Below are 20,493 nucleotides of genomic sequence, written 5' to 3'. Positions count from 1 at the left end.
TCCTTCTATTAAATTAGAAGGGTTTGTTAATTATAAGGATATTCTTCGCTTTTGCTATAAAAGCCGCTTTTTCTAATTATTCGTTTTCTAATTATAAGAATGCTTTGTCTAATAAACCGAGGGTATCGTCGGTTTGTATGCCGATATAGCTAAAGTATAGATTTTCAGTAGATAAGATTAATAGGTATAGATCGTACGAAGAAGTAACTATCTAGAGATTCTCTCTATAATGCTTATGATACGTTGCTTACTAGTGGGTTTTAGCTTTTGCAATTCCGTATAGAGGCTTTATAACCTTTATAATAGTCCCTTTTGGGTACTGGTCTTGAATTTGCTTCGGTAGGTAGGCGAGAATAGTACGATTGAGCCTTGTAGAGGATTGAACGTAGGCTTGTGTAATATCTCGAAGCTATAGTTGTTTCCCTTCTCGTAGGAGTGACGGGGTAATTGATAGAATTAGCTGTTGACTTGCCTGCTAAATCGTTAGCAATTAGGTTAATATAGCCTTCTTGCTATCGTCGGCGTAACCTTGTATTATAAGTCTCGATTTCTCGTAGGGTTTGGTTGTTTTACCCTTGACTTCGTAGACGATACGAGATTGGAAGATTCGTACGTTCTAGTGCCTTCTCTTATTAAACTAGGTGAATTTGAATACTTTTCTAGCGATAAGGCTATTGATCTCTTGTTTAGTTGACTATTCGAATAGTTCGCCTAGTATAGTAATAATACTTTCTTATCGTAGTTTGATTACTAATTCTTTGTCTGCTTGCTCCTTAATCGATAGGAATATTTGTTAATAATCCGGGTTATCGTTAAATTCCTTTATAAAGTAGGCGATTAGTAGTAGTCTCTTCCGGGGTCTGCCTAGGCGTCTTCTCGGTAGCTCCGGTGCCTCTTACGGTTCGTCTGGTTTACTGCCTCCGCTAGCGACGATAATCTCGTCGCGTACTATTTCCTAGGGATCTTCGTAGTATGGTTTGACTACGGTAGACCGGAAGGTCTTCGGACTACGTAGCATATCGACAGTATAGGTTTCGCTGTTTATAGCTACTAAAGTAAATAATCCGGTCTAGCCCTTCTTTTCGCGCTATACTCATACTTACGACCGTAGTAGTAAATTAATAATTAGCCTTATATCAAGGCTATTACGGGTAGCGATAGCTTCTACTACCTGTCGCCTTGCGTAAAGTTTGCATACTTCGCTTGTCGCCTTCTTAATCGCTTTCGCCTGCCTTATGACTTTAGGAGATAGCGGCGAATCGTCGGTAATTCGTAAGTACGAGCCGAATACTAAGAGTGTTAGCATTATTCCGTTCGGGCTAGTAGTATCGTTGACTGCTTTGACTACTGTTTAAAGTGCTGATTCTGGCGTAATTGTTAGGTCTTCTGCTTTAATGATTTTGTACGCCCTCCTTAGAGGTGTATGGTATCGTTTAACTTTCTTAATACTGTTGTAGGCTTTTATAGGAATTTCCTTGATTTTAATTGCTATTCCTCTCGCTGCGTTTCGGAATTCTGTTGAGCGGAAGTTTGTTCTAGCGTCGGTAACTAGCTAGTCTAGGGGTCCCTGATACACATCTATCTAGCAGAGGCGTAGGGCTTCCTAAGTGGCTTTCGCAGAAATGTCCTTAAGGAACCGGGCGGCGTTAAACGCTATAGCGGTATCGACGACGTAGAGGACCGGTTTATTACCTTTAAGGTATATTACGTCGGCGATAACCTTGTAGTTGAATTCGTAATCGTCTCGTAACGTGAATTTGAACTGTAATAGCGCTAGTATATGTATTTAGCATCGATAGCAGACTTTCGATAGTTGCTTAATTGCCGTAATTTCAACTAGGTAGCTAGCCTTTTAGAGCACCTTGTATAATCGTTAAATAGATAGGTATCCGAAGCGACGGTAAACCCGTCGTAATTTAGCGTTTGTAAGGTAGTTCTAGGCAAGTAGTTTCTCCTTATCGAGTAATAACTATAGGTAGCCTTATTTACGAATAATAGGTACGACCTTGTTTCCTTAGATAAGGGTATTCGTAACGTTGTTAAAGTAGACCTTTAATCGGTCTATATCTCCTAGGCATATAAGAAAGGGAGTATTAGTCTTAATAACGTGAAATTTAACGCTTCTAAACGGCGTTAGCACTTTGGTAGTCCCTATAGGCTTTAGTAGTATCCTATCGCCGAATTTTACTATAACGCCGCTAGCTGCCTTAGTATTTAACATAATTCCTTCGTAAATTTGTTATAGGGCTACGAATTGTAGGTAGCTAGCGGTTAAGAATCCTGTTGCGCCCGAGTCGGGCATGATCCCTTAGAAGTTCTAGGCAGAGTAGCGTCCCTCGAGTATAAATTGCGAAGGTAGCTTTTTCGGTTCTAGTTAGTTGCGGAAGAGGTCTTCTTTCGTAATAGCATAGCAGGTTAACTAGTCTGCTAGGATCGTGGCGATCCTATTGCTGTTAATTACTATTATAGTAAAATAGGCGGTAACTTGGAATTAACTATCGCTGCCGGTCTCTTCCTCTTTGTTACTTTTACTAGTTTGTTTAGTTACGTAGTAGTATTGCTAGGGGTCTTCGGCGGTAGGTTATAGGTCTAACCCGTCGAAACCTTCGTATTGGATAAGAAATTAGCTATATGCTAGAAGTAACGTATCCTGGGCATATTAGGTGGTTTTAAACTTCTCGTACGCTTTTCGTCTCTCTTCTATAGTATGTTTGGTTGACTAGTAGTTAGGTTTTCTATATACGTAGTACTTCTTAGGTATTAGCGGTAATAGGGGTTTATTACGGCTTCTTCCTCGTGATGATCGACTTCGTAATAAACGACTATATCGTAAATAACGCCTTCGACCGTTAAAAGTTCTGTTAGTCTAGTACTGCTTTAGTAAGTTGGCTACTGTGTTGAATTGTTATTAGTTAAGACGGGTAGCTGTCTCGATCGACGAGATTAATTAGCTACAAAGTCCCTCGTACGTCTTAGCCGGTATAAATAACGCTATTATATACTCTAGAATATCTCTATAAGCGTATAGAAGTTAGGTATGGAGGGATCGGTTGTTATAATCCTGTTATAGCAAACCAGGCTAAATCTTGCTTAATTTGTTACATAGTATGTTAAAATACTCCGATTTAGTCTTTCTAGGGTTATCGCGAATAATTTAGGGAAGAGTAGTTATATTCTACTACGTAACGTACGCTTGTTGCTTTTCCCTAGTCTCGAAGTATGATTTCAATTAGTTAATTATAGTCTCGAAGTTAGGCTGTAAGTTGATTACTTTAATCAAGGCGTAGAAGTAGGTTTTAGCTATTCCTTTTAGTATTAGGGGAAGTGCCTTATTATATTAGGAGGTGTAAATTCCTAGCATTCTATAGTAATCTACAAATACTAGTATCTTCTTTTCGAGTATATCGTATATATCGCTGCTATATTTTATATCGTCGGGGTATAGTTTCGCGAATTCTATTAATTGCTTTCCGATACGGTTTGTTGACTTGTATAGTTAGAAGTCTGTTAACAGAGAGACTGTAGGATATAGCGGTCGGTACGGTAGTTGCTACTATTGTTGTTCTTATAGAGGAGGTAGCTGTAGAGTTGGTTCGACTCTTCCTCTTATACTGTTGGCTATTATTGCTAGTTTTGTGATCTCTTCGTAGAATTCGGGGTCTTTTATTAGAGCCTTTAGGTTGCGATATCTCTTAACGCCTTGTTCGAGTTCTTAGGGTAACTAGTAGTAGAATTCTTCCTTTTTAAGGGCTAATGCTACGTTTTTCGAGATTTTCTTACTATCTATTTCGACGTAGACGCTATTACCGATTAAATAGTCTTTAAAGAATCGTAGGATTAGGGGAGGTACGTTTTAGAAGTCTTCTTCTAACTAGTCGGCGAAATCGGGAGAAACTTCGTTCTATAGCTTAAAGCTTATAAGATTCCTTTTCTTATAGGTCTTAAGTAGGAAACCTATATAGGAACCTAGTTGCTATAGGCTAGCGTTTGTAAGGTCGATTGCCTAGTTGCTTTATACTACTAGATCGATTATACTTTTGATTCTTTATAGGATAGGGACTGTTAATTAGCTTTTAGTAGTAACGCTGCTTGCAGGCGATCCTTCTCGTGAATTTCGCTCTATTCTGATAGTATAAAAGGATTACTTCGTAGATTCTTTCGTAAATCTCTCTTTCTCGCTTCGGGCTTTGCTCCTTACTGTTAGGAAGTTTAGAATCTAGCGGATAGTTGGCCTTATAACGCTTATAACCACGTGTGTTTCTCCTAAGCCGTAGCCTCGGAGGCGTATACGTATAGCTGTATAGGCGGATTACTGCTGGTAGTCTCTGCTTGCCTTTCGGCGTGTTCTTCTTCTTATGGGGAGGTCTCTTGTGGCAGGCGCCTCGCGGTTGGCACCTCGTCTGGGGATTTATTGAGAAACTAGCGGGCGCCTTGTGATTAGCACCGCGCGTAGGGGATAGTTATAGTTAGGGAAGTTGTTATCCTTTATAGGATTTGTGAATCTTCGCCTTTATAGCGTGAAGAGGTTGGAAGACCGTCGATTCGGTAGGTCTCTTCTTCTAGTGATTGAAAACGCGTGATGGAACGCTCTTGCTAGCGATAATTAGCTACGATTAACCTTATCCCGCCTAGGGTAAGCATAGCAGTCCTTAGGTTACTCGAATAATCAGATTACTAATAGATTCGAGGAAAAGAAGCTTTCTTCTACTAGTTTCCGTAGATCCTAGTTACTCTTACTTCTTCTCTCGTTAGTACGAAATCCCTACTTTTACCTAGGCTTAGGTATCTAGTTTAAGAAGTCGTCTCTTTTAGTGTTAACCTTGCTGATCTACGGTTTGTCCGTAGCAGAGTAGTAATTGTAAAGTTAACTAAATTAATAGCAACTATGAGGTTTACTACTGATCAGTATAGGTTTTACAGGGGGTGAAACGGAATTCCGTTCGTCAATAACAAATAATAGTAAATTGGTTCTAATCGATGGTTTATGATAGTTGAAAGTGGTGTTGTTGACTAGAAGGTGGGGATATTCCCCCTTGGCCTGTCACGTGGGTCTGGGAGGCTTGGGCCTCTCAGCCTGGCGGGCGTGTGGCTGGAAGTGCCACACGACTCCGTATTCCAACTATCGCAACAGTAAAGAAAGGGGCTTCTTTTTCGTCACAACTCACGTCAACGATCCACTACCCGCGGCGGTGGGTGATAAGGTTCTCGAACTTGTACTTGAAGACGACAAAAAAGTGGTCAAGAAAGCTCGAGAGACTGGACTGGTTCTCCATGAAGGCTTGCGGAAGTTGCAACAGAGGTATGGATGCATTGGCGATGTGCGCGGGAAGGGTTTGATGGCCGGGGTAGAGATTGTTGTGGATAGGGAAATGGACAAAACACCAGCGTTAGAGCTAGCTGCGAGGATCGCAGATCGTGCTTACGAAAATGGTGTCTGGGCGAACTTGAGTACACATCCAAGTTTTGGAGGAGTATTTAGAATCGCACCACCCATCACCTCTACAGAAACACATATTAGGGAGGGCTTGGCTAGTTTAGAGGAGGCTTTTGCGACTACTGAAGGCACAAAGCCCCTTTACTAGGCCACATCTTCCTGTAGCTAGCAAGTCCAACTTCAACAGACATAACTTATATGAAACGAGTTCTTCATCAATCTGCCGTTCACTTACTTGAGGATTAATCACGGTGGAGTATCCTGTCAAAGGGGCAAAACTGATGTGTATTCTTGTGTTATTACTGGGAGAAGTTCCAGTAGAAGTGAGGGCTGAAGTGGTCGCGGAACTTGTACCTATCTGGCTGCTGACAACGAAACCACTTCAACCCGAAGTGGGAGCAGCAAATAACGGTAATGAGGGGAAAAGAAGAGACGGGAAAGAGGACGAGACAAACTGATGATGAAGTAGAAGAGAGTACGAGATTCAAGGGTTGTGGGAGACGAAAGCTGAAAGGGAGGCAGGAGTGGCAGGAAGCCCTGTAGGCAGACGAGGAAGGAAGCTCTGTAACCAGGGTTGGAAGGAACCCTTCCATCTTGGGTACTCAAATGATCACTCTTCTGGTTTTAGGCAATCCTGATTTTGATCTAAGGTTGGGGTTCTTCCTGCTCCCCGTCTTTCTATCATCGGTCGCTACCTCCCTCAATATCTTTTCAAAGGAAGGCGCCCCATCATGGTACGGTCTTGGGCAATAAACAGTAGATCGTACCTTAAATAAGCATGGGTCATCTTGTATTATTAATTCATTATCTGATCCGGAGTATCATCCCTAAGCTAGCAGACGCTAACCTAGGCGATGGCCCTCGTAATCTCTTCTATGGATATCATGCGGTTGTGGGTTTTTTGAAAACAGATCGTTTAGGCCGTGAGAGAAAAACCTGAAAAGGGAAAATGGGCAGAAACACTACCTCCAGACGACGCCTAGAGGGCCAATCTTTTTTAAATCCCCGATGCTTCCAACATTTCAACTTTTCGTAAAGCGTGACAGCGAGAAGAAGCCCTTCTTTTTCTTTTCCCCCTTGACTCCTCTTTCTCCATCCGGCTTGTTCGCTTCGTCCTGCGTATTGAGCTGCGTGGTGTTGTCGTGCATGACCTGTTGCGCGTACGAAACTGTACCCCCCGTAGCCGGACCAGGTGTGTACGAGATACTTGGCGGTGGTGAACCAGGCAAGTATGGGTTTGTGCCAGGAGGTGGTGTGATGGGACCATGCGGATACATGCCTGGTGGCGGTCCAGGTGGCGGCATCCCTGGGCCGTAAGGGTATCCACCTGGAGGAGGTGTGCCCGGTCCGTAGGGGTATCCACCTGGCGGTGGCGGGCCAGGAGGAGGCGGGTACATGACACCCGGTGGCGGTGTGCCGTACGGAGGTGAGCCCATCGGTGGTGGACCGGGAGGAGCAGGCAATGCCAGTTGGGGCGGCGGCCCTTGGATTGCCGGCAACTGCTGTTGCTGTTGCGGTTGTGGCTCGGCGAAGAGATCCATAACCTTTCCAGAACCGGTAAGTCTCTCGTATACTGCTAGAGTGGTGCCAAAGTCTTTCTGCCCGTCAACCTTGATGGCATCGAGAAGCTCCAGTGCATATGTTTGGCAGTTGTTAGTGATGAGGTTGTAGGCTGGCTGCCTCTCTCTGATGCTTTGTATTACAGATTCACCTGCGCATTATAAGGTTAGTGGCCCCGGTGACGAGACAAACTTGGTGATTCAAACTCACCAGCTCGCCGGAGGGCATCGTCGTTGAAGCGCGTCTCTCCAACCTGGAAAGTCCGCCATTCTTCACGCTTAATCCTCTCATTCGTATAAATGACATGGAAACTCTCGTCCTATCGCGCAAACTCAAAAGTCAGCATGCACACATGTCTGCATCGACTCATCCCGAGGTTTCCGCAAACTCAGAACTCACCATCCACAACTGATGAGCGAATTCGCCCACAAGAACAGCCCAATGCTGTGTGGGATCCGGATAGTACTTGATCCTCTCGGTGATCATCTTCCCCAGCCCAGTCTCCTCAGCGAACCACCTTCCGGCAAGGCCGCCAACGGGGTGCCAGCCAACCTCGACCAGCCGGGGCGGGCCGTTGAGAATGGGCTGGGTCACCGGGATAACATTTGGCTTGTAGCCGAGGCCGATCGCATGTTTCAGTGCGAGCTCGCCTTTAGTGAGGTTCTTTTTCCTGTCATTCAAATTAGTGAATGATTCAAGCAGCCCTCACCGCCAATGTAGCAATATGAATAAAAGGCCAAGGGTGCTCCTTTTTTTTTTTTTTTTTTGGCTCTCTTAAGGCGGAGTAGGCCAGGTCGGGTAGCTAGGGGTTGGGTATGTGTAGGGGGGGAAATAACGCGCATACAAGAACTCTCCCACTATATCCCGCTTCCTCTTCGCTTCTTCGTCGGAACCAGTCGCTGACATGGCGATAGGCTTCTCAAGCAGATCTCGGAGGGGGGAAGGCGGACGGAAGGCCTATACGGCCTTTGCGACTCAGGGACAGAGTCAGGCTAAAAGAATTTTGAAGAAAAATAAGAGGGGTTGGCGTCTTACGCGTTTGGTGTGGCTTTCGTAGGGTGAGCAAGGCGAAATATTTACTGGCCCAGCTGAGCTGATTTCACGTGAGGCGCAGGTGCACCGCCGCATTAACAAGCAATCAAATACGGGATGGCGCCCAACGGCACACCCGATTGGACCAATTAAACCAGATTCTGGGCCGGTCAGCCGGGGGTGGATACTGCCGAATCAAGAAAGATACGGACCGCGGATTCTTCGGGTTTCGATCAGTAGCTGAGACGAGGCATCGACATCACAGTGATTCGTTATTTCCTGGGGTTCTTTTGGTTCCATGCAGCTGCAATGAAACTTGAGTCATTTCCTCCTTTTATTTTAAAACTAGACTTGCTTGTTTGGTAAGCCTTTTTGGAACGGGACTGTTCTGATGCCCCACACACAAGGCCTAATTAAACACCAAAACACTGAACGAGGCAGCCTTGAAATGCCTCAAATTATCCTCTTGCGGGCTCGCTTTCTCGATACTATTGGTGCGAATTGTGTGATCATTTGTCCCCTTACGAGATATCAACTTTAAACCTAGAGAATCCAAGACATCCGTAGTACTCATTGATGGCCAAAATAGCTTGTTCAAGGTCAACTCGTTATTAGCATGGACAAGATCGTAACTCTAAATGGAGATGTCAAACTCTCAAAATTCAGATCATAAAACGCGACTGTACCACCCGCTTCCATTACTGCACCGTGCTTTTTTCGTGTATTCTTTTGTTAATCATTGTAGACCGGGCTCATTTTTGCGCTGGGGCTTCGACAGCACCAGGATTTTCAACCATTTTTGCTTGCGCGGTAAGCAACCGAGGACTCCAGGGTATTCAATAACGTCTGAACTCGCTGTTTGCTACTTGTAGAATTAAATTGCAAATATCATTGAAGTTGTGGAATGAAATGGCTGAAGTCTTAATGTGTAAGATACCTAACATGACAAAGTGAGCATTTGAGCATAGTCGGCTCCTTTAGGCCATAGTTCAATCAACAGATGTCTCTACAGTATAAATCTATGACAATACTCTAGCTGTATTATACCTGCACATCTTGCCCCTCATGATGCGGATTTATCAATTCGTCTGTTGCGAAGCGCCGGAAAGAGCCACCGGTTCTGCCCAAGCAGCGTAGGTTCCTGCCAAACATCAGTCTGTGGCGAATACCACCGTTATCTATTCCCTTTTCAGGTTTATTTCCAACATTTAAAGAGCTTTTTGTTGTACGAATGTGATCTCTCATGATAATGCAAATCATAAACACAATATTCATATTGCCAAACGTTCTTATTCCACCCAAGCCGATATAATCTCCATCGCCTTCTCGCTGTCCCCTGTCATACTCTTCGATCTTGTCTCGCCTCTTGGTTTAAAGTCTACGTCGAATGCCTTTGGGGCCAAAACCAGGTCAGAACGGTAGCCGGTCTTAATGTCGACATCCAGTGGCCCTTTGGCAACAACATCAAACCCCCAAGCCAACTTAGCCATAGTAACCAATACCTGGTTTTCTGCGAACTCAAGGCCAGGGCATGCTCGCCGCCCTGTCCCAAAGTTGTAATTCGGCCGCCGGTTCTCTTTTGCTGCAGCGGCCGCCATCTCGGGTCTTACTCCCCATTTGTTCTCCATGTACCGGTCTGGATTGAACTTTTCGGGCTTGTCGTACCATGTCTCATCGTTTTGGATGCCCCAGGCGTTCATGATTAGGACTGTCCCCTTGGAGAACTTGAATCCCCGATAGGTGTCGTCTCGGGCCACGACACGTGGGAGAGCTGCTGGGGTAGCAGGGCGACATCGCATTGTCTGGGAAAGCATCAGGTTACATGAGGAATTCTGTTTTTGGTGTCAGGCTCGGTGCTTCAACTCACTTCCATAAGCACTGCTTTTAGATACTTAAGCTCAGCAAGCCCTTCTGCGTGTGGCACCTCGTCCTTCCAGATCGAATCTACCTCGGCTTGAACCCTCTGCTGTATCTCGGGGTAGGCGGCAAAGAACAAAATCATGGTAGTCGTAGTAGCGAAGACGGTATCAACTGCCGCATCCAAGATCCCGCTACCGAAGACCGCCAGTTCATGGTCCCCCATGCTCATTTCTTTGGAAGTCTCCCCTTCCCTCAGCGTCCTTGCCATAAGGGATTCATTTTCAACGCTTCGAAGTCCTTTGGATATGTTGGCGTGCTGAATCTTTGCGCCATCCAACATATGATACATCATCTTCAGCATGTCCTTTCGAAGTGCCAATGCCTCTGATTTCCACTGGGCTAGGAACCCAGGAACATACTTTAAGAAGGGGAATATCTCAACAGGTGGTGCCTGTGCGGGGTTCAAGAATCGAAGCCACCTTGATTGAGTGTTGAAGTACACGCTCGTCGAGGTAGGACCACTGTCTTTGACACCCTGCCCGCTCACGATGGAAAGTGGCGTCGCTAAAGCCCAGTGCTTCATGTGATTCCGGAACCCTTTGGGATCTTCGAGAATCTTGCGCATCAAAAGGGCCGATTGAGCTGATTGCAGCTGGAGGATTCTTTGCAATCCAGCAGGCCTGAAGAGATACTGCAGTGCTGTTCGCGCCTTCTTTATATTATGGTCATGAGGCATGAATAGTATGGTGCCCGGATTGATGACTTTGGCAGTGATGTAAGGTTCTGTTCGGTCTGAATAGATGCTGCCGCGTTTTTCGAAGAGTTCCCTGACGTGTTCCGCGCTTTGAAGGATCACCATGTCCTGAGATCCAATTTTCAGGCCTATGATGTCGCCGTAAGTTTCCTTCCACTCCCCAAACTTAAGGAACGACTTGTCGAGAGGGATTTGGAGGGCATTCCCGAATCCCCAGGTCGGCGGGGGGCCTGGTGGGAAATCTTTCGGTCGTCTAGCTGCCAGAGCCCAGCTACCAATCAAATAGAGAAATGGAAGTGTAGCCAAAGCTAAGAGAGCCGGATGCCATGTGTATGAGAGTGAGGCCATGGTGTTGATACAGTATCCTATAGAACGGTATTTTCAGAGAAAAAGAAGAGAGCGAAGTGGGAAAAATCACAAAGGTGCTTCTCTGCGGTTTTATTCCTCAATCTCCCCGCATCTCATCAACTTTGGGTTGCGTCGCCGGCTGTTATTGTTAACCTTTTCAGTGTCCATTTTTGGGCTTGTGCTACCACTTGAGGTTACAGTAAGGCAGGCTGAGAGTTGTGGATGCGACTATCATGCAGATACACACGGGCGTTAGCCAACCATTTTAACGAAAGCTGAAGAGATGAGATCAGGCATATGCACGGAATGCAGTTGTTCTCGGCGCCAATGCGAGTTCAAACGCACCTTAATGCACCATCCTGTTGGGCCGCGACGAGTTCGACCTACGCATAGTGCGGTTCGTCGCCCACTGGTGTTGAGAGCACGCATTTTAGTTTAGCCAATGAATAATGAGGGATAACAATCAGACTCAGTACCTCTGATTGGACCTTAACGAGTTGCAATTAAACTAGATGGGACATAGTTTCCAGAGTAAGGGTCCATGGCCCCCAATTCCGGTCAAACGGGCTCACTCCTATCGTCGTTAGTGACAGCAGAAGGTGATGTCGCACTTCACTAGCGCGGAAACTTTCAAGTAGAGTATGATGCCACATGAGTTCCATATGTAATTCGACACCGAGACCCCAATTCAGGGCTATGGCTGCCTCTCGATCATGAAGGCGGCATGTCAGCCGCTACACTAGAGCAGACTTAAGTATCAATTTACGGTCCGCTGCAGTATTCTAGCCCTGCGAGGGCAAGGCCTTCAGGGACGTGGAAGTGGGATTGGGATGGTTTTACGACACAGGTCACTGATATCTTGTAGGGGAAGTCTCATTTAAATTCAGTGATGCTTGAAGTGGCTACCAGGTCTACAAATTACATTTTAATGGCATGTATAGATCTTCGCGGCAAAATGTGTACCAGTTGGTTGATTACGCTTGCTATCATTATAGAACTAAACATAGTAACTAAAGCTCATGAATGAAACAAAGCAATGTCTTTAATCACCATTGTTTTAGCTGTTCACCGCAACAGCATTTCTGTCGTGACACAAACCTTTGTTGACTTTCCTCTCGACTAAGTCCATGCTGTCAAGAGCCATAACGTCTTGAAGTGCCAAAAAAGAACACCCAATAACAATACACTAGCGAGTGACTCCTTTCGACAATATATGATTCAATTGGGATTTCATCAAGACGTTGATAAAGCACCAGCTACTACAAGCAAAGCACCCCAAAGATTATCCTACGTGTCATTCCCACCACTTTACCGTTAGTTACATAACTTCGTTGATATTACCTTGGTCTCCAGTCTTACTGTCACAGCAACTACTCGGCGAACATGGGACAAAAACACCCGAAAGTCTCCGAACGCTACCATGTGGCTACGTCATGCAATCATGCAACCTAAAACCTTCATACTATTTCAGTGGCACTCATCATACGCCGGACAGGTTTATTGTCCCTGATATATCCTCCATAAACCTGTCCGCGGATTTGCGAGAACTGTCAAAACATGTCTGGTATGTCGAAACGCCAGCCAAACAACTTGGCGAGAGATATTAAGCCATTTAATTACCGCTTGATCCCCATTTTACCAACAAGAATAACCATTGTGGTTACTTGCATATCATATTATCTTTGACGTTGTCTTTTCGATATTCAAAGTAGCTGTTTTCTTGGGGTGTTTAGTCGTTACATCGGTGAAATGTGAGATTAGTCCGCTTCCCATGTCTGAGAAATCTAGTGTAGCTTTTGGGAGTCTTTTAATCAGTCAATTTCTAGGCTTCTTAGTGATTGAGATGTCTTATCTCAAGTAACGCTAGTTGGTAGGCAGGCAGGCGCTACGTAGACGAGCAAAGAACGATGTTGGCGGGGCTTCTCTCCGGTTTCCTTTCATCTGATCTTCAGCAGCTTTCGCATGAGGTTACCGAACAGCCTTGGCCCTTGAAATGCAAGCTAGGAAGCACCACGCGAACCAACCCTTTCTGGTTCTTTTAAAGCGATAGGTGTAATCTAGAGTATTCCGCGGCATCTAGACTCTGTCAATCTTCATTACCGTCTCTGTTGCCGAAATTCGCAGCATTCACATGACCGCTTCACCCGCTACAGCGCTTACACTGTTGATCGATATGAGGCTGGATATACCCTGGAGACTATGGCGATGTATGTATCAGCCAAGGGCGGGATATCTCTCAAACGAGGCCCCCCCCAAAAAATGATAAGGTTACAGCGGTCTAGCAGCACGTGTGCCGATATTGGCAGTACTTGGCAATGAACTGACATGCCAACATGAACTAGCACAAGTACAGATGTTCAGAACGTTCGTTCAAGCCGTAGAAGGATTGTACAGGGCCGATCTCAATGTCTAACGGTGGACATCACAGTGGGGTATCGTGTCATGACCTGCAGGTGACTGTCGTTGGCGTCAATCACCCTCGTCGACTGCACGAACAAAGTTGCTTACTTCCTTTTAACTGAATTTTGCTTGTCTCAAACCACAGGTGATTTTCGCCTTTCGCCTTGGATGCGACTACGTCCACTCCCCTTTCTCCAGCCCAGATAGATTTTCAACCCTGACAGACATGATGCCAGCCCTTAGGATGAAGTGAAATATTGACAAGGACCAGGCCAGGCCCGCTGAGGGACAAGGGAAATGTTGCAATACCCTCCTTGGTGAGTGGGTGTCAATGCAGACGGAGGGAGAGAATACTGCCGTGGTCGTCCTATTACGGCCACCAAAATTGCGTGCCCTGTCTGCATGGACAGTTGGGGCTTTGGTAAATGTGAGTGAGAAAAGGAACCCCCACGTGCCTATATTCTGTTCTTTTTCAGGCACGTGTGTCTGCACCCCCGGCTGCTTCTGCATGCTGCTGCCCCTCACTATCAACAGCTGGATGGGAGAGAGCAGGGGCTGTTTATGGAATTGTTTGCAGCTCGACAGCCTAGTTCAAATCAATATGAGACTAACAAGTACCGAATATTGCAAAGGCGAGCCCATTGACCCGCTGACTTGTGGAGTCGACATAGTTAAAAAGATGGCCGGCCAGGAGCCTTGTGTGAAGGTCAAAGAGGAGGGGCCTAGCCGAGGATGGCCATGTGTCGCTCTCGGCACTGTCAGTTGAGCAACCCTGTGAACCCTGGCACGCACAGACTCACGGACGAGCAAGCGAGGTAGAAAGGCCGACGCCTTCGCGTGGTCCGTGAAACGCTTCTTGTGGGATGAAGGTGATATCAGACGCGTGTGGGCACGAGGGGTCCGGGCGTCAAAGCTGGAAAGTGGAGATGTGAGGGTGGAAAAGCAAAGGGCACTCATTTCAACACGAAGGAATGAGATGCCACATGTGATGCGCTCGGTTGCTTGCGCCATAATAAGAAGAAAGATGAGCATTAGTCGTAGTCGGGGAACGTTGGGCGGCGAATGCGGTGGTTCTGCGGGTGAGTTCCGGCGACCGTAGAACCTTAAGCCACCTCCGCAACGGCCCCGATTCCAGAACACGAGGGCTTTAATCCCCGTTCGAATGCGACTCGGTCTCAAAAGAGAAGTGTTCTTGAAAAGGGGTGACAAAAATTCAACCCAAGTATCTCCCCCTTGACCAGCCCCCCGACGGAGTTGAGACTTCAGATGCACACAGGCCTCGTCATCAGTCCGATGTACAGAACGACAAAGCGGGCATTCAAATCCACTCTCTAGACAGTCTAAAGAAGCAAGTAACATGTTACAGACCGACGAAGGGCCAAGAAACATATTCATCATTGGAGAAGATAACCACCACTTAGCTGTTCCGGGCTGTAACCACGTAGCCTTTCCTGTCTCTCGTTGCGAAATTCCGAACGTTAGGCACATCAGGTTGTCATGAGCTTCCCAGCTGCGTTCGCATAAAGCACCCCTGAAATCCATGCACTAAAGAGAAAAGAAAACGTGGACCCGGACAGGATCATCCTATCTTGGTGGGTTTCTTGTGCCAGTTGGTGAGAAGGAGCTTTCAAAGGTCCGCTCGGTTTCTTGACAGGATGACGCTTTTGAAAACTGTCCACAGGTCATATCCTTGAGTCACTGGAGTAAGGTCTTCCCGGCCAGCTAACACCTCGATACTTGCAAATTTTGTTCCACACCGGTTCCGCAATCCGCTCATGCGGCCCGGCGCAAGAGCCGCTGCCACTCCCGTGCCAACCCAACGATACTCCGGTCTTGAGTTCCCTGCCCCGATGCTTCCCACATTCCCACATGAATGCCTCGTGTTGTGGGGATACGCTTTCAAAGTTTGCGTAGCCCGACAATCTCCACAGGAGCCCAGGTCCCCGGGGCTCACTATTTTATCAGGCTGGCCGAGACCATCTTCCGACGGCATGAACACCGAATGAACGGGGGTGGAATGGCAAGTACTGACAGAGCACGCAATCATGTCAGCCATGGAACAGGCATTCTTCTGGGTGGTCCCTCGTCCATCAGGGTCTAAGCATAGTAGAGGGAGGGCTCGCATTCAGAAACTATTCTAAACCCATACTACGTGGTACGGACAGCATCCGAATGTAATACCACCTGTATGCTAATAGCTTACGAGGCCTAGTCTCATAGTTCTTGGCGGACTGTTTGATAGGGCAGAACATCGTGATCATGTTCAAAGTGAGAAGAGCTCATAAGAGCAGATGAAGAAGCCCTGGGCAGCAACCCACCGTCAAGCATGGATCTGTGCAGTGTAACTGGCCCCAACTTTGCTGGTCATTATAAAAGTCTCCGTTCAACTGGCCGAGCTGCATATGATCTAGTTACAAGTTAGAAGAAGCTGCCCACCTTGGGCATGATAAACGGTCAATTTTGTTTAGCAAAACGAGTCGCCAAATGCACAGAACATCATCAAAGGTGGCAGTTTCGGTTCAGCAGGATACTTGACCTTGCCAGTTTAAACATTATTAAACGTTTCGAACTGCAGCATCCCTCCTATTGTTTGCCGGCGGCAGTTAAACATCTCTTCGCAATACCAGATTCGTGAATCAAGATATGAAGATTTGAAATGCCATGTGCTCGTTAGGATGCTAAGAGACAAGGGATCCGGGGAAAGTAACTTGGTCACGTAGGAACGGCTTGTGTAAACCTACCGAAAACGTCGCTTTGTCAAATGGTAAGGATGCCCGTCTCATTCCAACCTTGAAGTATAATAGCAAATAGCCTTGATATGATATCACCAACTTGCCGTTATACCCTTCCATCTCTCCATCGCGAAGCGCATGTCTACACGGTAAGTGCATGTAAAAAGGAAGACCCAGAAACTGAATCATCACGATCTCAACTCATGCGACACCCTGATTTTCTTTCCCCCCCTCTTCTGCAAGGAGGACTCTCGGCACATCCTGAGACCCGGAGCTCAGTCGTTCCGATTACAAACTCAACGACGGTCCCTGATCACCGCCAGGGCCGTGCGCACCCATTCCCAAACAGGACCCGAGTCAGAGCCTCCGTGGTCTTCGCATAGCACCTTGATTTTGGAGGCCTTCCTCTGTTATATCCAAAGGTGCATCATGGGTGCATTTTGCCTCCCTTTGACCGTTACGGTAATGATGCGTTGACCTGGTGACGTCTGTAAAGTTCCACGTAGAAGACGAGCCGGTCACTGGACAACCATTTTTGAGTCATGAAGGCAGTGCTGTCTGCCTCTTGAACTGTTTCCTCAGCAATGACTGGCACGCCTGTGATGACGACCAAGGAGGAGGTCGTCCCGTCAACCAGCGCGCGCCAGCTCAAAGGGCTGAGAAGAGGACACCAACAGCTGAGAATATGCCCACCCCAGACAGCCACACCGCGTGGCGACAGACTTTCTTAGTCCGAAACACCCTCCAGGGACAAAGAGAACGTTGGTTCTATTTTCGATGATCTTCCCTCCAACAGTCTCGTGAATTAAGTTAGCCTAGTAACATGGGCTCATCTCCACAGTGGCTTATTTTTGACTGTAAGCTTTTTTTTTTTTTTTTTTTTGGTGCTCCCTCTTCATTCAGAGGGGTTATGTAACACGATCGGCTCTAAAATTGGAGTTCGGTTAGGTGCAGGACGCAGATCAGATACGCCGGCCCGAAGCCTAGACCAGAATACTGAAAACCAACTGCCATGTAGTAATGCGATGGTAATAATGGTCGGCTGAGGCATGGCACACACGCAGAGTCAGCCTCGTGGAGCTTTGCCGCCTTATCGGATGACAACCGTAACCGCCATCTCGGACTCCGGACTCGCATCTATCGCCGGGTCGGGGGGGAAGCACTGCTCGGAGAGAGCCACCCATCCCATGTCACCTCCGAGGCAAACTCACCGGCGGAATTCTGCATCGAACAACCCTTCTGTTCGGCAAAGTGTCCTTTCCAAAAAGGGAAACTCACTCGGCTAGAGCCATGTTAAATAGAAGTACCATGACGTATTACATCTCAAAATAAAATGGTTACGTGGCTGCAGATGCACAGTTCATGCAGAACCTTGGTGGAAGCTCTATTTGTAGTCTCTAGAAGTGTAGAGGCGAGCGAGGGTCTTTACACACTTCTGTCGGAACCCAGCTCGTGGAAATCGAGTCCGAAGAACCGAGCTTCTCGGTGAAAACCCGCGTTTACACCATTCCAAATTCCACTTTGGAAAATAGGGTCTTCCTCCAATGTAAAATCTGCCCGTCGTGGGTCTCTTTTTGAATATAACAAAATATTGGCAATATGGAGAGACTCGCTGAACGAATCTTGTAAGCCAAGGGCTCCCCCATGTGTATCCACATGGGATAATGAACCTGCCAAATGAGAAAACAAAAAGAGTATTCTATTGGTGCTCGACTCAATCAACTCCATCAGTGACCCAATCGTATCTTCACCGAGTCAAGAGTCAGGAACTCGGCTAACGGCACCGTCACTTCTTGTGCCAGCTATTCCCTAAACAAAAAAAAAACCATGCTATGAGAAATTTATATCACAAGCAGTAGGCTCCAAGCCCGAGGTGAGCGATCGCTCCGCATCCAACAGCTCGACCATGTGCCTGATGCCAGGTTACATCGTCAACTCGACGTTGACTGGGGGTCCAGCACAAGATACCCGATTGGGATACAAGTGCCGTGGCGCCTATCTGGTTCGGTAGGGGTTCCCGCGAGATGACAATGTCCACCCATCACGAGGTGGAAGCGGAGGCCTACCGTAGTGTTACCTTCTCAGTTTAATTGCTGGCATTACTTAACAGCAGGTTTATCTTAACAAGGCGCGGGGGTGGCGGAGGCGAACTTGGCTCACCAGAGGAGCAGTTCATGTATTTTATATTGCCAGATTTAATAAATAGAAAGCTTACCTGTTCGCCGTTCATCTGACGTTTCGTTCTTCAGCTCTGCCGAAGCCAATTCATACTTCCTGTTCAACCCCCCCCCTCGTCCCATCTAACTTCTGCTGCACTCAGTGTCACAGAAGACGGACAAAGACTGCCCATCATGAAGTCTACCAACGTCAAGATGCTCCTCGCCGGAGGCGCGCTCTCCTCCAGCGCCCTCGCCCAGACTCCAGTAACAGGCGACTTCACCGTCCTCGCCATGAACGTTGCGGGACTCCCCGAAATCCTTCAATCCAACGACGTCCCCGGAGACAAGACGACCAACGCCAGAACAATTGGTTCATTGTTCGCCAAATACAACTACGACATCATCAATGTCCAAGAGGTAAGAGAGAGAGAGAGAGCCTTTCAATTTTCTTCTACCATGTCTTCATCATGGCATCCCTGCATTGAAGACGCTTGTGCCACCAATTGCCCCATTACACATTTTTCCCTGCAGGGACTTTCACTCCTCAATGGAGCGGCAATATGTCATTGTTTCAAGTTTCGCTGCTGGCTGTAGTTACGTTGTGATTTCCAGGGAACTGACAGTTCTATTCTTTGTAGGACTTTAATTACCACGCCTATATCTATGAAACCGACAAACACCCGCACCGCACAGCCACGTCCGGTGGCGTGCCCTTCGGCTCCGGTCTTAACACCCTCTCCAACTACGACTGGGTGGAATTCGAGCGAGTCAAGTGGGACACTTGCTCCAACGCCTCGGGTGCAGACTGCCTCACCCCCAAGGGCTTCACTTTCCTCCGCGCCCGCATCGCAGAGGGCATCTATGTAGACGTGTACAACCTGCACACGGATGCCGGCACCGAGGCGGACGACCTGAAGGCCCGCAACAGCAACCTGCGCCAGGTCGCAAACTACATTGACAAGACGAGCGCCGGCAACGCCGTGTTGGTGTTCGGCGACACCAACAGCCGTTACACGCGCACGTCTGACGAGATCGAGCTCTTCAACAGCCAAAACGGCCTGACGGATGCCTGGCTGCAGCTCGAGCGCGGCAACCAGGTGCCCACCCAGGAGACCATCTGCTCGAACCCCAGCACGACCAACTACTGCGAGACGGTCGACAAGATCTTCTACCGCAGCAGCCCCGTGATCGACCTGAAGGCCACCTTTTTCAACTACGAGAGCAGCAAGTTCCTCCAGCCCAACGGCGACATCCTGTCGGACCACAACCCCATCACGGCCAACTTCACCTGGACCCTGTCGACGGCGCTGCGTCAGTCCGACTTCTCCGGCGGCCCGCACGGCGATTGGTTCTCCGACCTGCCGACGCTGGCCGCCAAGAAGAGCCCCAAGGCCTCGGTGCTCACGTTCCGCGGCCAGAACCGCCTCGACTCCGTCGGTCTGACCCTCGCTGACGGCACCCCCTTCAAGCACGGCGGCACCGGCGGCACCGAGGCCACGCTGACGCTGGGCGCCACCGAGTACTGGACCAGCGCGAAGCTGTGCTGGGGCCAAAAGGACGGGCGCACGCGCAACTTCTACATCGAGGCCACCACGAGCACCGGCCGTACCCTCAAGTCAGGCACCTCGACCTCGGACTGCGCGACTCACACCGCCCCCGAGGGATTCCAGATCGTCGGCTTCATGGGACGTGGCGGGGATGAGGTTGACAAGTTGGCATTTGTCTACGGGACAAAGTAAGCAGCGGTGCCTCTGTCAATCAATGCCAGCCCACCTGTCATGGCATGGCAGAGTTCATGCAACGAAATTCTCTGGGGAGGCATCGTCGCCGTCTTTTTGCAGATCATGTTTTGGCAAAAACCCACCCACTCACTCCCTTGCAGCGGCCCTCTTTGTGATCTGCATCTTTTCTGGTAAAAAAAGTCACCTGCCGTTCATCACGAATCATGAGTGATCGTCTCGAGTGTCAGAATAAGCTGTCAAGATCGACAAGCTGTCTTGGCATACAGTAATTGACGCCAAGCCAACACCTCTGCCCCTCCCTTCCCCCCCTCTTCTTTATTTTATGCTTCAAGGAGATGCTACATACAGCAGCGTCGCAATCTTTGTTCCTGGTTGGATACTTTTCATTGTACATATTTTTTTTTTTTAAGCCTTTTCCGCTTTACCGTTGCGGGGATGGATGGTTAATATTTAGTTTAGCCTTGTAAATGAT

The 20,493-nt window shown here is 47.7% G+C and overlaps 4 protein-coding genes across 4 annotated transcripts; 1 reads left to right on the top strand and 3 right to left on the bottom strand.

The window, feature by feature from the left end:
• Window positions 1-2,014: 2,014 nt before the first annotated feature.
• CTRU02_211267 (uncharacterized protein) lies at window positions 2,015-2,221 on the bottom strand (the record flags this gene model as incomplete). Its single annotated transcript, XM_070205599.1, has 1 exon — window positions 2,015-2,221. The coding sequence occupies one exon, from the start codon at window positions 2,219-2,221 to the stop codon at window positions 2,015-2,017; it is 207 nt and encodes a 68-aa protein (XP_070060842.1).
• Window positions 2,222-6,456: 4,235 nt separating this feature from the next.
• On the bottom strand, window positions 6,457-7,900 carry CTRU02_211266 (uncharacterized protein; the record flags this gene model as incomplete). The annotated part of the gene is made up of 4 exons (XM_036720290.1): window positions 6,457-7,145; window positions 7,205-7,313; window positions 7,394-7,664; window positions 7,839-7,900. The coding sequence occupies 4 exons, from the start codon at window positions 7,898-7,900 to the stop codon at window positions 6,457-6,459; spliced, it is 1,131 nt and encodes a 376-aa protein (XP_036588033.1).
• A 1,415-nt stretch (window positions 7,901-9,315) lies between these two features.
• On the bottom strand, window positions 9,316-10,988 carry CTRU02_211265 (cytochrome p450; the record flags this gene model as incomplete). Its single annotated transcript, XM_070205598.1, has 2 exons — window positions 9,316-9,858; window positions 9,894-10,988. 2 exons carry the CDS (start codon window positions 10,986-10,988, stop codon window positions 9,316-9,318), a joined length of 1,638 nt encoding a protein of 545 aa, XP_070060841.1.
• Window positions 10,989-18,471: 7,483 nt separating this feature from the next.
• CTRU02_211264 (endonuclease/exonuclease/phosphatase family protein) lies at window positions 18,472-20,018 on the top strand (the record flags this gene model as incomplete). The annotated part of the gene is made up of 2 exons (XM_036720288.1): window positions 18,472-18,696; window positions 18,918-20,018. 2 exons carry the CDS (start codon window positions 18,472-18,474, stop codon window positions 20,016-20,018), a joined length of 1,326 nt encoding a protein of 441 aa, XP_036588031.1.
• Window positions 20,019-20,493: the final 475 nt, after the last annotated feature.

This window comes from Colletotrichum truncatum, assembly GCF_014235925.2.
Source record: "Colletotrichum truncatum strain CMES1059 chromosome Unknown Contig_0007, whole genome shotgun sequence".
In the NCBI taxonomy this organism is placed as follows: domain Eukaryota; kingdom Fungi; phylum Ascomycota; class Sordariomycetes; order Glomerellales; family Glomerellaceae; genus Colletotrichum; species Colletotrichum truncatum.
This window is presented reverse-complemented; position numbering and strand designations above follow the sequence as displayed.